Below are 16,330 nucleotides of genomic sequence, written 5' to 3'. Positions count from 1 at the left end.
GATTGAATAACACTTCTATTAATTTGTATAATGTTGTTACTATTTTTAATGGTAATTATTGTAGTAGACTAGTGGCGATAAAAGAAATTTGACCTGAGAAATATTTCTAGAAGCACAAAGGCATATCTATTTATATAAAAACTCTGTATACGGATTCGCGTATAGATCTTTGTTTTTTCCTTAAATAGGTGAAATTGTGGATATCCGACCGTATGCCTTTAATGACCGGAAAACATGGATTAATTCTGTGAGATTAAGTATTGCCAAGTTAGATTGTTCTCAAAATTTTATTTTATTTAAGTACTATTCACAATTTTCCAATAATTTAATACAATAAGTTTTCTCGATCGATCGACAACTTTTCATTGAACACTGTTGAGAGACAAAAACACACAAGATATATTGCATACAGAAATAACGTGGGAGCAAGCCAATGTACAATAAAATCTATTGGCCAATCAATGCCAATTATTGGCCTTGACTCCGTTAAAGGAATACGAAAAATGCTACTGTATTAACGTACAAAAAAATGATCTTTTGAAGTCAGTAATGTATTGATATAATATTCAAAGAACAACTTTTAAAATTATAAAGTCAAGAAACCGTTTATTGAGTAAGCAACACAAACAGCTTAATAAACACTATTATTTGACAAATGTCTACTACGATTTTGTTTTAAATAAGTTCCCGATATTTAGTTACTGTTACAAACACCATGGTTACGGTCAGACTTGTGATTATATAATAAGCACTAGTTTATAATGTAAAAAAACGTTACAAATAGCTGGATGTAACATAAACTTGAGACGTCTAAAGTAAATAAGATAGGACCTCATGTGAGTCCGCACGGGTAGGTACCACCACCCTGCCAGTTTCTGCCGTGAAGCTGTAATGTGTTACGGTTTGAATGGTAGGGCAGCGGTTGTGCTTTTAAAAGTGAGACCTTAGAACTCATGTCTCAAGGTGGGTGGCGGAATTTACATTGTAAATGTCTAGGGGCTCCGTTAACCAATTAACACCAGGTGGGCCGTGAGCTTCTCCACCCATCTAAGCTATAAAAAATGAATAAATAAAAATGCTATTAAAAAAAATTTACTAATTAAAACATGTCATAAAGGATTGTGAATTTTTCAATGGCACAGTTGCTTTTTAGCATGAACTAATACCTAGATGTTTAAAGAACAGAAGCGACATTACTATAATTCATTTGACTCTGTATCTTCAAATATGGTCGACATAACTTACCTACCTATACACGAAATAACATTCAACAGAACATCATTTGCATTCAGTATCGCAAAGGTCAAATTTCTTACACTATTTGATTCATAGTAGACGAAGTAGATCAAACGTTGTGGTTGCCAACAATGAGGTTTTAATGAAGTTTTTCTTTATCTGCCTCTAACATTTCTTGTTTCCATTAACACTCAGCGTCAGATGGATCAATGAAAATCCACTGATGCAGTCTCTACATTTTCAAGCCCACTGAGTTTCTCGCCGGATCTTCTCAGTGGATCGCGTTTCCGATCCAGTGGTAGATTCTACAAAGCATTGCTCTTGCTAGGGCCAGTGTTAGCGATACTCCTGGTTTGAGCCCCGTGAGCTCACCTACACGTCAAGGAGAAGCTGAAATATCTTCTCAAGGCTATCAGCATAGGTAGGAGAAAAAACCCTTCGTTTTCAACTCCCATGCAGTCTGAATAAATAACAGCTGTATACCTAATGTTTGCAAAACATGAAAATAAATACGGGAGCAGGAGAATGGTAAAATCATTAATTATAATAATTATATCTCGCACTATAAAAAAATAAATTCAGAACCTGATGTATAGACGTGATGTAACAACGTATCGCATGCAACACGTTATTATTATTTCTTAATGTGTCTAGTAGATGATTAATCAAACTTAATTAATTTAGGATTTTTTATTTATTTCTGTTAAAGACTTGCATTAACAACCTGTTTCTAGAGACAAAAAAATGGTATCAAATTAGTTTTACCACATTTAATATTAGGTCTAGTATTCACATAAAGCCCACCCATTCCAAATTTACGTAACATAGTTTATTTTTACACGAAACCATAATTCAATGGTCTACATTAAAACACGTCAGTTCACGCAGCAACCACGCAACCTTTAGCGAATGAGGTTACGGTCACAATTTCAATATACATTTCAATATAATGTTTCCGTTATTTATTGAGTTATTCAAATGTTTTTACGTCAAACGTTCATTCTTAAAAGGCTTATAATGATGACGTGTTACAGGTAAGTTTACTCTGAGCATATATCTTGATTAAGCCGGATTCATTATGCTTCATAGTTCTTCCAAAATTAAGTATGTCAAGGTACTTAATATGCCTTTTTTTTTTCGGGTAGAGGGCCGAACCTCCTACGAGGTCCCCGCGCAAAAGGGGCGCGCGGGGTATGTGAGACTTTACGATCTGCATGGTGTTGTGAGCAGACCGCGGGCCCAAGAATTTTAGGGCCCACCCACTAAACGACTCCCCTGCACTCTTACACCCGACGTCCGATCCCCTCCGAGGTCAGAACCCGGATGAGGTTCTTAACTTAATATGCCTGCCTGCAAGATATAAGGGTAAAAGAGCATGTATATGTATGATGTTAGGATTAACTCTCAGAGGAGGAGAAAGAAAGTGAGCTTGAACCGATAATGCGAGAGCATATTCTCAGTCTTATTTTTATTTTATTTTATTTATTGGGTACCAACATGTTATACATCAGCACAGAACATTACAGGTAACATATACATTTATTTCACACTAAATGCTAATACAATTACAGGTACCGACTGCACGCATTGGTAAAAAAGCGGTTCGTTGTATAATACTAGAGACAGCAAAAAAAACTAGATATAACATTACATGAAAACCTTACATTATTACACATTTACTACCAAATACGCTATTACTTAACTGGAAAAGCTCATTGCGCAAGATTGTAGAGTTCTCATCTCAGGATATCTGTGCCCTTAGCCTTAATAATCCATGAGCGGCGGAAGTCACTCGTCATCAAGTGGACCATATACACAAAGTCTACCTACAAGGACAATAAAAAAGTTTCTGTATTCGCTCAGTAGTTTTCTGGAAAAATATTTTTAGCACTAAGTTTTTTGTAATCTAATATTATTACATTTACTCTGCTACTGGTGGTAGGACCTCTTGTGAGTCCGCACGGGTAGGTACCACCGCCCTGCCTATTTCTGCCGTGAAGCAGTAATGCGTTTCGGCTTGAAGGCTGGGCAGCCATTGTAACCATACTGAGACCTTAGAACATATCTCAAGGTGGGTGGCGCATTTACGTTGTAGATGTCTATGGACTCCAGTAACCACTTAACACCAGGTGGGCTGTGAGCACGTCCACCCATCTAAGCAATAAAATATAATAGTATGACTTAATCGCGCTATTACAGTGTATCTTTGTTGAGCGTTCTGTTTGATGGACAGTTTTCTCTCAGCGTTTCGACCGACTGCGGTCACAAACAATTTTTTCTATTTGATTGATGATTTTTTATTTAATAACATTTAAACGTAAACTGAACTTGGATTTGAACTAAAATAGCGAGCAGCTTCTATGTAGATGAGAATAAATAAAATATACTTTAATTTTGAACTTAACCTACGTGTGGTCGTTGACCCAAGCACTGTTTTTAAATTTTAGGCATCAGAAGATGGTTAAAACGTTAGCTAACGGTAAAAACGGTAGGTAGCGGCTTAGCTCTGCCCCTGGCATTGCTGACATCTATGGGCGATGGTAACTGCTAACTATCAAGTGGGTCGTATGCTCGTCTGCCTACAAGGGCCATAAATAAAAAAGCTACATATTATGATCGAGGGTCTGAAAGGGGAACCATTTTCTGCTAGCCAACAGATTAAACCTAAGCATAGCATATACATGTGTATGTATAGCACAGATACATCAGTCATACGGACTGTTATAAAAAAATTTAGTCAATACAAATAAAAACAGTTCTCAATAAAGCTATTTGCAAATTTAATGAAATACATTGGTTTTTCCCTATTCACGACGACTATTAAATAACATTAAAGACTATTAATGCAGCACAACTATCGTTATGACCAATCGGGTAAAACAGTTTTACTGACCGCAAACCCAAACCGGTACGCAGATATTACGTAAAATTGTGTGTCATCTCATTTTCGTAATAATATTTAGTTTTTACAACAAAAAATAACTCGGACTTCTTCATTAAATACGCGTTAAGTACACAAATTACATTTTACATTCGTTGTTGTGCAAGAAAAATTATGACATTGACTTGAGATTAATGTGCGACTGACTGACAACGAACACTAGCAATATTTTAACTGCATAAAATTTTAATACTATTTAATGTTATCTAAACATAAGATATAAAGCGTTTTGGAAGTCCATATGAAGTTGTCGTAGCCTGAAGGAGCCTAGACCATTGGTATCAAATGATGCAATGTTTCTAACGAAATACGTACTCAACAAATGTTCACGATTGACTTCCACGGTGAAAGAATGACATCGTGTAATAAAAATAAAACCCGTAAAATCAAAATCCTAATTAGAGGGGCATCTTATGAGTCGGCATGGGTGTCTACCACTACTCTACCTATTTCCGCCGTGAAACAGTAACACTTGCATGGTTTGAAGGGTGAGGCAGCCGTTGATTTGTAAAAACGGAGACTTAGAACTCATATTTCAAAGTGGGTGGCGGCAGCGTTAACGTTGATATTGCTTATGAGCTCCGGTAACGGCTAAGCATGAAGTGAGTTCGTCCCCCCATTGATGTAATACTCATATTGGCGACAAAGCATGTGTTGCATTCTTCGAAGAGTTACAATGGCCGTTATTTCAATCGAGCTAAGACTCTAACTTAGGTTCGAGATACTCAATACGTTAGAAAAAATTCTCAAACTCCAAAGGGGGTTTTCGTATCGTAAATTGTGATAATAGTAATAATATAAACAGAATATTTTCATAATGTTACTTTGCACCACACATTATGCGTTCTTAGTCAATCTAGCAAAAAGAAACATTCGGCTTATATGTATAAAAACATTTGGAAATGGTAATTTATTGACTGTTGCTATACTATTAAATAGTCAGTAAGTAAATAATTAAACTAGAAATTAAATTTTGGTAAAAACATACTTTAAATTTTGTAATACATATTTTAACAGTAAGGATGTTTATCTGCTAAATCAAACAATATTTTATTTTTTTAAATAAATTGTTAATTTATTTTTCAAATAAAAAACAGGGTTAATTAACAATTACTTTTTTTAATTTATGGTTAAATTCACGTTATGTTTATTTAAGGTTTAAATAATTTTATTATATTATATTATACTTCAAGAATTTCGATGTGAACGAACGCTTATTCGCTGTGACAAGTAATATACAACAAAACACTTTGTAAGAATCCATTGTGGAGACGTGGTCGACGAAAATGGACAAAACCACAAAGAAATTATCTTATTTGTGTGCTCACAAAACCGGCAGCGTAAAATTACTTACCATCACAACCTAATATGGGCGATCACAGATTTCCATAAGCAATACAATAAAACTGACAGCAGGCTGATTTTGTGAAGAAGCCATTATGCTGTTTCCACGTACATATAACTATTTAATAGAAAATAAAAATGAATCTAAAATTATATAATATCAAACATTTTTAAATGCTCTAAATAATAGTTAACAATTTTACATACATTTTTAATATTGTTTAGTTGCCAAAAATGTAAACCTTTACTTAAATGTTTCACTAGATATGATGTATAATATGAAATTAGTATATTATCATAATTTTATATTATACATCATATCTAGTATATATCTACAATAGAATACTTAGAGAAATACGGCCCTCATAGTGTGAAGCAGAAATCACTTCCCATAATGAATGAATGAATAAATTAATACCACCGTCTACTTCGATTTTACACTGTTGCATGTACCTACTTAATTTGATTAACATTTTTACAGTCAAAATTAGAATTTGCTCACCGACGGTAAACATTTTACTTCCCATTACGCCATAACGATTACCGTCACGGACTGACCAGCCAAGGTGATGTGTGCAATGTGTTTTATAAAGTTTTATTACTTTTTTCTATTAACAATGCATAAATGTATTTATATCATAAAGAAATTCTGAGAACTATTTTTAATATAATATAATATATATATCTATATATATAAAAATGAAACCCGTTTTCCGTTGTCACGACATAACATGAAAACGGCTTGACCGATTTGGCTAATTTTGGTCTTGAATTATTTGTGGAAGTCCAGAGAAGGTTTAAAAGGTATAAAAATATGAAAATTCTCGAAATTAAATAAAAATTACAATTTTGTTTTCCCTTTGACGTGTCCCCCGTCGGACGGATTCCTTTTGTTTGTTTTAAGTTTATTCTATATAAAAGTTTCTTTTATTTATCGATTGAGGCACTACGAAGTCTGCCGGGTCAGCTAGTATATATATAAAAATGAATTGCTGTTCGTTAGTCTCGCTAAAACTGGAGAACGGCTGGACCGATTTGGCTAATTTTGGTCTTAAATTATTTGTGGAAGTCCAGAGAAGGTTTAAAAGGTAAATAAATATGAAAATGCTCGGAATCAAATAAAAATAACAATTTTGTTTTTCCTTTGATGTGTCCCCCGTCGGACGGATTCCTTTTGTTTGTTTTAAGTTTATTTTATACATTATCGATTGAGGCACTACGAAGTCTGCCGGATCAGCTAGTATTAATATCTTTAATATTATATAATAATATATAATAATAATTTAGTCATTAGCGTCCCGACTATAGAGCCGAGGCTCGTCGTTGGTTCGATTCCCCATTCGACGTTCGACGATTACGATTACCAGGGTCCTAAGCCTGCTCCTAATACTAGAGCTGCAGGCGTCTAATAACAGAGTTAGTGGCTCCGTAAGGACGTGAGCACTTAACTGTATTCTGTTTGCCTATTTATAAATAGACGATAGTTTATTAGGAATGTTCTATTTCGCTCTACATTGGTAGTAAGTGTAAGCGATCGATTGAAGGAGGAGGAGTATATGTTAAGTCGGATAGGTTAAACGGTAGGCAGCGGCTTGGCTCTGCCCCTGGCATTGCTGAAGTCCATAGGCGACGGTAACCACTCACCATTAGGTGGGCCGTATGCTCGTCTGCCTACAAGGGCAATAAAAAAATTATAATAATAATAATCGGAGGAATTTGTGAGGAAATACGCAAGCAACGGCGTTACAAACTCGCTAAAGTTGTTTTTTTTCAGCGCACAAGTTGCGATAACTGCATTCAAGAACCTAGCCTGGAATTGATGAAACATCCTCCATATTCACCAGAACTAGCACCTAGTGATTTCTCCCTATTTCCTCGGTTAAAGGGACCTCTCATGGGCCATAAATTTGAAGTTGATGACTCAGTAGTCGCCGCGGTACACGGTGTTTTAAGGGATCAGGAAGTAGGTTTTTTATAAAAGGGAGTTTTAGCTTTAAAGGAAAGAAATAAAAATCGAAAAATTAAATAACATTTCATCAAAGATATTTGTGCTATATTCATTATCATTTTTTATTGAACACCCCTAGAATTTGTTGTCCATCACTGGGCAACGAGTACATGAAAAAGAAACTTTCCCTTAACTTTGTAAGTACACATTTACCTTTTGTTTTCACTTCACGAATTGAGAGTAGTAATAACAGTGTCACATGTCACTTAACGTTACATGTGTCGATTCGTCAACTTTCCCTTTGTCGAAAACCAGTGTTTTACATTAATGATGACGGCTTGATAAATCGTTTTTTTTTTGTATTTATCTTCCATTTCCGTTATACAAATTGCTATTACTTTTGCAATAACAGATCCGAAAGTAGTGAGAGTTTTTGAATGGGTATAATGTTTTTGATTCGTTAGTTATGCGACAATTTAGTGGAGTATTATTTCCTATACTACATAGTCCCCTCAATAATGCACTTCTGTTTAACACCTGAAGTTTATCAATTGCCACAATCATCACATTATTGAAAACCTTCACGCACGGGCTAGTGCCACTTATTGACATTGCTACCTAGCCGAAACACTGAACGCCGTCATGTCATTATCTAAGACGTATCCTATTCTTTATTCTACACGTCGAACCAAAAAAAGCCGTACCACTCTTTCTAACTAAACCTGTTCGATCTTTTGTAAATGATTTGAACTTGAACTCTCTTAATAATTAAAGCATTGATATTTTCAGATTTTTATTATACTTTTTATATACATTTTATAAAAATATGACAGTGAATTTGGTTTTTCCTTTCGTGTAGCAATGGAACAACATATTGATTGATCATTTTTGATAAGGCTGTTTATTAACCTATCGATTAGAAGATACGAGTGTGCGGTAAAATCTCCTTGTGTTTTTTTATTGTTATTGCTAAGATGCGTGAATTTGCTTACATCCCGCTTGATCTTAAACGGTAACCGAAGTCAATAGACATCACGACTTTAAAACGCGCCTTGAGACAAGATCGAAGTATAATATAATTGTAGAACAGAAATTTGAACTACTGCTAATCCTTCCTAATCCGTAATTACCCAATTCTTTGCACTCTAATTAATTTGTTAAGTAACAGTGGTTTGGCATAGTGTACAGATGGAAGATGGATTCAAGGATAGAGCTGTCAAAATTAACACAGTGAAAATTTATATAGAATAAATTAACGTGGTCTGCGGTGTTGACGACGTGGTGTCTCTGCGGTGAAACAATATTTAATCCACTCCATGGTCCGTCTTAGCTAATAAACAAAAATATATTATTTTTATGTTGCTACAATAATGAGAGACGGATAACAGTAAACCATGGTAGACGATAACAGTCTACATAATTACAAACAATAACAATTAATAGTTTAGTATTAACCAGTGGACAAGCTTAGATGAAATACCCCATACCGATTGCTGACCTCAACTTTGACTCAACTTTAAACTACTTTCTTGGTTTAAAATTAAGTTACCGCGGCAGATATTTAACAAGTAATTTAATGCACGCTGTAAGGCACGAATGTCGGGCTTTATAAGCAGATTTAAAAACGTAATAGCTCACGAATTTTTTTGGCATCACATAGAGCAATAGAACTTGTTATTAATTACATTTAAAGCAACACTAATGTTGGTAAAAGTAAGCAATAACCGTTAGCCGATGTTTATATGTAATATTTATTGTTCTAAAGTGTACAACAACAAGACTTTACAATGGAGTCCACGATCGATCTGTTTGCGGAATTCCTCCGTCTGAGGTACCCGACATTATCGGCCGAATTTTTAGAATTTAAGGCCAATCACGCCGCGAACTCAGAAGCGGTCTCCGTCGCGCCCGCCGCTCCCGTGTCCCCAATACTCGCGAGCAAAGCTCCCGCGTCGATCGCTGCGGTCTCGGTTCCAGCCCTGCGCTCATCCGCAGCACACGTCGCGTCCACGCGTTCATCCGCGGCCTCCATCGCGCCCGCGCCGTCCTCTGCCCCCGAGCGATTGTCCGTGGCCTCCGTCGCGACCGTCAACCCCGCGCCCTCTAAAACGCCCGCCTGCGGGTCGCCCGCGCCCTCCTCTTCATCCGACTCGGAGTCGGACATGGAGGTCGATCTTTCCCCCGCCCCCTCGACTGATGGATTCACAGTAGTCCAAAAAGGTAAGAGGCGCGCTGCGGAAGCCCGAGCTCCCGCTGCCGCCAAAGTAAGCAGAGCCGCGAACGCGTCGCGCCTCCGTCCACCGACCCCCGTTGCTCCCCCTGCCCGTGCTACACCGTCGCCGCGCCCGGTAGTACAAAAGAAAATCCAAGCCCCTCCCCCGGTAATCCTTCAAGAGAAGGCAGCCTGGGAACGAGTTTCCCTGGCCCTTAAGGCCAAAAATATTAATTTCACGAATGCCCGTAACCTCGCGAACGGCATTCAAATTAAGGTTCAAACACCCGACGACCATAGGGCCCTCTCTTCTTACCTCCGTAAGGAGCGTATAAGTTTCCATACGTATACGCTCCAGGAGGAGCGCGAACTTCGTGCCGTCATACGTGGCATCCCTAAAGAGTTGGATGCCGAACTCGTCAAGGCCGACCTTCTGGAACAAGGCCTACCAGTAAATTCAGTGCACCGCATGCACACCGGCCGCGGTAGGGAGCCATATAATATGGTTCTAGTCGCCCTCCAGCCTACCCCCGAGGGTAAGCAAATTTTTAACATACGTACCGTCTGTAGGCTCTCCGGTATCGCCGTCGAAGCCCCCCATAAAAAAGGCACTCCTAGCCAGTGCCATAACTGTCAACTGTACGGGCATTCTTCCCGTAACTGTCACGCGCGCCCCCGATGCGTCAAGTGTCTAGGCGATCACGCTACGGCCCTTTGCACTCGCGATCAAAAAACCGCGACGGAACCGCCTAGCTGCGTCCTGTGTCGAACACAGGGTCACCCCGCAAATTACCGCGGATGCCCCCGAGCCCCGAAAATAAATCGCCGCGTCGCCCGCCAAAACCGCCTCCGAGCTTCCCACCCAGACATCAAAGCCTCGGCACCCTCTGTGTCGCAGGCTAAGCCAGCATTCGTTCCGGCGCCGGTGCCCAGTGGCTCGGCCTGGGCGAAACCGCTGCCGTACACGAACACGGCTACAACTCCCTCCTCCGCGATTCGTCCCGCCCCCGCGATACGCCCCTCCCCCGCGAATTGCCCTCCGACAGCGTCCGACAATCTTGCTCTAGCGATTGACTTCTTTCAATCGATTAACTTTGAGCGCGTTAACGCTTTAGGTGACGCCATCCGCGCCGCCTCCACTGCACAGCACTTCATCGCCGTTGTGCAAGAATACGCCGACGTATACGCGTCGTTAAATACGTACGTCCTCCCCTCACTCCGCCGGTAATCAATGGCGTACAAAAGTAGGCTGAAACCCCTATCCGTAACAATAGGATTTTTTAACGCATACGGTCTCGCAAATCAACGTGATCAGGTTTGTGATTTTTTGCGTGACCATCAAATTGACATATTTTTAGTACAGGAGACTCTACTTAAGCCCGCGCGCCGCGACCCTAAAATCGCGAACTATAACATGGTTAGGAACGACAGGCTCACTGCTCGTGGTGGTGGTACCGTCATCTACTACAGAAGAGCCTTGCACTGCATCCCGCTCGATCCCCACGCGCTCGTTAACATCGAAGCATCAGTATGCCGAATCTCACTGACGGGACACGCGCCGATCGTTATCGCGTCCGTTTATCTTCCACCGGATAAGATTGTTCTAAGCAGTGATATCGAGGCGCTGCTCAGCATGGGAAGCTCTGTCATTCTGGCGGGCGACCTAAATTGTAAACACATCAGGTGGAATTCTCACACCACAACCCCTAATGGCAGGCGGCTCGACGCGCTAGTTGATGATCTCGCCTTCGATATCATCGCTCCGCTAACCCCGACTCACTACCCGCTAAATATCGCGCATCGCCCGGATATACTCGACATAGCGTTATTAAAAAACGTAGCTCTGCGCTTACACTCGATCGAAGTAGTTTCAGAATCAGATTGGGAGGGGCTTGGATTTTCTTTTGTACTACCGGGCGCGGCGACGGTGTAGCACGGGCAGGGGGAGCAACGGGGGTCGGTGGACGGAGGCGCGACGCGTTCGCGGCTCTGCTTACTTTGGCGGCCGCGGGAGCTCGGGCTTCCGCAGCGCGCCTCTTACCTTTTTGGACTACTGTGAATCCATCAGTCGAGGGGGCGGGGGAAAGATCGACCTCCATGTCCGACTCCGAGTCGGATGAAGAGGAGGGCGCGGGCGACCCGCAGGCGGGCGTTTTAGAGGGCGCGGGGTTGACGGTCGCGACGGAGGCCACGGACAATCGCTCGGGGGCAGAGGACGGCGCGGGCGCGATGGAGGCCGCGGATGAACGCGTGGACGCGACGTGTGCTGCGGATGAGCGCAGGGCTGGAACCGAGACCGCAGCGATCGACGCGGGAGCTTTGCTCGCGAGTATTGGGGACACGGGAGCGGCGGGCGCGACGGAGACCGCTTCTGAGTTCGCGGCGTGATTGGCCTTAAATTCTAAAAATTCGGCCGATAATGTCGGGTACCTCAGACGGAGGAATTCCGCAAACAGATCGATCGTGGACTCCATTGTAAAGTCTTGTTGTTGTACACTTTAGAACAATAAATATTACATATAAACATCGGCTAACGGTTATTGCTTACTTTTACCAACATTAGTGTTGCTTTAAATGTAATTAATAACAAGTTCTATTGCTCTATGTGATGCCAAAAAAATTCGTGAGCTATTACGTTTTTAAATCTGCTTATAAAGCCCGACATTCGTGCCTTACAGCGTGCATTAAATTACTTGTTAAATATCTGCCGCGGTAACTTAATTTTAAACCAAGAAAGTAGTTTAAAGTTGAGTCAAAGTTGAGGTCAGCAATCGGTATGGGGTATTTCATCTAAGCTTGTCCACTGGTTAATACTAAACTATTAATTGTTATTGTTTGTAATTATGTAGACTGTTATCGTCTACCATGGTTTACTGTTATCCGTCTCTCATTATTGTAGCAACATAAAAATAATATATTTTTGTTTATTAGCTAAGACGGACCATGGAGTGGATTAAATATTGTTTCACCGCAGAGACACCACGTCGTCAACACCGCAGACCACGTTAATTTATTCTATATAAATTTTCACTGTGTTAATTTTGACAGCTCTATCCTTGAATCCATCTTCCATCTGTACACTATGCCAAACCACTGTTACTTAACAAATTAATTAGAGTGCAAAGAATTGGGTAATTACGGATTAGGAAGGATTAGCAGTAGTTCAAATTTCTGTTCTACAATTATATTATACTTCGATCTTGTCTCAAGGCGCGTTTTAAAGTCGTGATGTCTATTGACTTCGGTTACCGTTTAAGATCAAGCGGGATGTAAGCAAATTCACGCATCTTAGCAATAACAATAAAAAAACACAAGGAGATTTTACCGCACACTCGTATCTTCTAATCGATAGGTTAATAAACAGCCTTATCAAAAATGATCAATCAATATGTTGTTCCATTGCTACACGAAAGGAAAAACCAAATTCACTGTCATATTTTTATAAAATGTATATAAAAAGTATAATAAAAATCTGAAAATATCAATGCTTTAATTATTAAGAGAGTTCAAGTTCAAATCATTTACAAAAGATCGAACAGGTTTAGTTAGAAAGAGTGGTACGGCTTTTTTTGGTTCGACGTGTAGAATAAAGAATAGGATACGTCTTAGATAATGACATGACGGCGTTCAGTGTTTCGGCTAGGTAGCAATGTCAATAAGTGGCACTAGCCCGTGCGTGAAGGTTTTCAATAATGTGATGATTGTGGCAATTGATAAACTTCAGGTGTTAAACAGAAGTGCATTATTGAGGGGACTATGTAGTATAGGAAATAATACTCCACTAAATTGTCGCATAACTAACGAATCAAAAACATTATACCCATTCAAAAACTCTCACTACTTTCGGATCTGTTATTGCAAAAGTAATAGCAATTTGTATAACGGAAATGGAAGATAAATACAAAAAAAAAACGATTTATCAAGCCGTCATCATTAATGTAAAACACTGGTTTTCGACAAAGGGAAAGTTGACGAATCGACACATAAAAACGAAACAGACGAACGAATCAACGGATTGACAGCCTCGAGTTTACAGCCTTCATGGTATTATGTGGTATAAACCTTCTTTTTCGAAACTTTCGCAAGCTTTAGTTTCGAAAGAGTTTTGATTCCCAATAATTTATGGACTTCCGCAATTCATTACATCGTTGACATTGAATATTTAAAATACTTTCACTGTCGGTCGCAGCTGTCGGCGAAAGCGTGTCCGCCTAACTCGCTAACTATGCGATTTTTAAATTCGAATTCCGACACACGTCATAAACAAACAGACTATTTGGAAATCTAGAATTTGTTTTATCAATTGATCGCATTTGGAAATGGAGCACGCTTTAATTAGCTTATTTAGTGATGTTTTTATTTTTTATTATAATACATAAATACTTTTTGGTATGCATTAGCTTTGTTCGTCAACATCCGACGACCTTCGTTTGTGGTGTGAATATGAATAATTATTTCAAGGATTTGATTGCAAATAATTTAGTATTTAATCCTAGACTGAATTTGTTTTAGAATTATAGAGAGCAGTTTTAATACTAAACATTATTTTTATCATAATTATTTCAAACAAATTTACTTAAATTTTACTTATTATTTTTTCTCTCAATAACTTTTTTTTTTGTTACTATGTATGAATGTCATATTATTATTAATATGACATTCTACTATTATGTACTTAATATATTTTAAAAAAAATTCGTTGAGTTGTTATTAAATTATTCTTAATTTTAATTTCAAGATGTTGTCAACATTGCTCTGTCATTTGTACCTAAAATTGAGGTGACATAATAAATAATATTACAATTCGTCGATGTTTTCCATTGGTGATCACTTTATTGATACAACTAATTTAATAAATAACCATTTAATTCTTCACTCACCAACCAAAACAGACAGAAATAAAAATCCACCCAATAAAAACCGCTTCATTTTGACTAAATAAATAAATCCTTTAACACTTTCACTATTAGTAACCACTATTACACTGAAAACACTCGCATTACTAATATTGAATATTAAAATTTACTAAACAAAACATTATCTCGCACACATTGTTTTTTTTTGGTTCACAACAAAATGATACTAAGTAAACAAAATAAAAATTGTTATCAAATATCGAAATTGGCGCCAATTTCTGACAGCTGTTTCGCGCGCAACGAACGCGTTTGAAAGTCGAACGTAAACTGCGGCTTGCAAGTCAGTGTGAGTGGCCAGTGATACAGGTGGCTAGGTGGGTGCTCACCCAAGGCGCATAGTTTATGTATATTATTTTGTGCAAGTCTATGCGCAGAGTGCAGACTAGTAAATCGATTCAATTAGTGACCTTTCGTCTTTACTTGAATTCGTCATTACTGTTGCATAGAATTTTCAAGAGGATTTCAGGTTTTTTTTGCAAGCGTCGACGGATTGTGTGTAGAAATCTGTTTGATGCCGTTGTGTTTGAATCGTTAATTAAATATTTTTAAACGCACTCAAATATTTCTCGATTCCAGCAAATCATCATTTTTTCCAATGGTAAAATATTTTACTAACGCAAACAACTGTCCTATGGAGAATATTTCATTTTCAAACTGGAATGCACAACAATTTCTTCGTGGCATAAAAATGGCAGTATAGTGAAACCTACTCATGCGAGCTCCGATATACTCTTTTTTGAGTCGGTTGGAGACGGTAGGCAAAGCATGAGCAACGGAGTCTCTAATCCACGTATCGTCGGACTGGCGAAAATTGGCGCCATGACCACAGAGCCTCTCGGTTAAAAGACACTCAACCCAAAACCCGCCTAGACGACACCGTTGGCTCCAGTCCCCGGGAAACTTCGCTGAGCAGAAGCCAGGATGGATGGGAAAGAGTGCGGTCATCTGGTTACTTAGCAAGACGCGTGTAGAAGTTATCTTATTGGGTTCCTTCCTCGTCAGTCTCAGAAAATCAGCATATGGGGAGGTCCCGCTGCGCTCTGACTAGCTTGGTGGTGGAATAGTTATCCCCTAACTACTAGGATGTGGATTTGATGCTGAAATCGGGCAAACATTCATATGACGACTTATAAATCAGATATGGCTGCAGCCGACTTCTTTCTTTTTCCTAAACTAAAATTACCACTTCCTGGCACCCGTTTTCATTTAGTTAGAAGACGTAAAGGAGAATTCGCGATGAGAGCTGAACCCAAATCCGGAAAAGCATTTAAAAATGTTTTTGGTTTGGTATTAGGCTGGGGAAAAGTTTATTCGTATTTTTTAAGAAAATTCACAACATTTTTTAATATAGTTCATATAAAATTAACTAAAGTATGTAGGTAAGTACCATTTTGTTCGATAACTTTTTGCCATCTTGTAGGTAGGAACATGATCCCATTGCTATAGAAATTTTGGGGATTCTGATCAAAATACCGCCACAATTGGTTTTGGCAGTCCTCTCGTGATGTTAACCTGACACTGCCTAAAGGATTCTGAAGAGACCGAAACAGGTGGAAATCTGAAGGTGTAAGTTCAGGACTATACGGCGGATGCATTAACACCTCCCAGCCAAGCTCTAAAGGTCTAGCGTTATGATGAAAAACCACACCCCTTCTGTTGATTAATTTCGGCCGCTTTCTCTAAACTTCTTGCTTTAATCTCATCAGTTGTTCTCATCTCTAATCTAATCTATC

The 16,330-nt window shown here is 39.0% G+C and overlaps 1 protein-coding gene across 2 annotated transcripts in view; it reads right to left on the bottom strand.

The window, feature by feature from the left end:
• Positions 1-14,878, bottom strand: part of LOC101736353 (uncharacterized) — a 58,612-nt gene extending 43,734 nt beyond the window's left edge. For both annotated transcript variants that reach the window (XM_038012086.2, XM_038012087.2), the window contains exon 1: positions 14,562-14,878. In XM_038012086.2, coding sequence (XP_037868014.1) covers positions 14,562-14,610 — 49 coding nt within the window. In that variant the 5' untranslated portion in view covers positions 14,611-14,878. The remainder of the gene's footprint in view (positions 1-14,561) is intronic.
• Positions 14,879-16,330: the final 1,452 nt, after the last annotated feature.

This window comes from Bombyx mori, chromosome 7, assembly GCF_030269925.1.
Source record: "Bombyx mori chromosome 7, ASM3026992v2".
Classification (NCBI taxonomy): Eukaryota; Metazoa; Arthropoda; class Insecta; order Lepidoptera; family Bombycidae; genus Bombyx; species Bombyx mori.
Note: the sequence above shows the minus strand (reverse complement) of the source record. Positions and strands in the feature narration are given on the sequence as shown.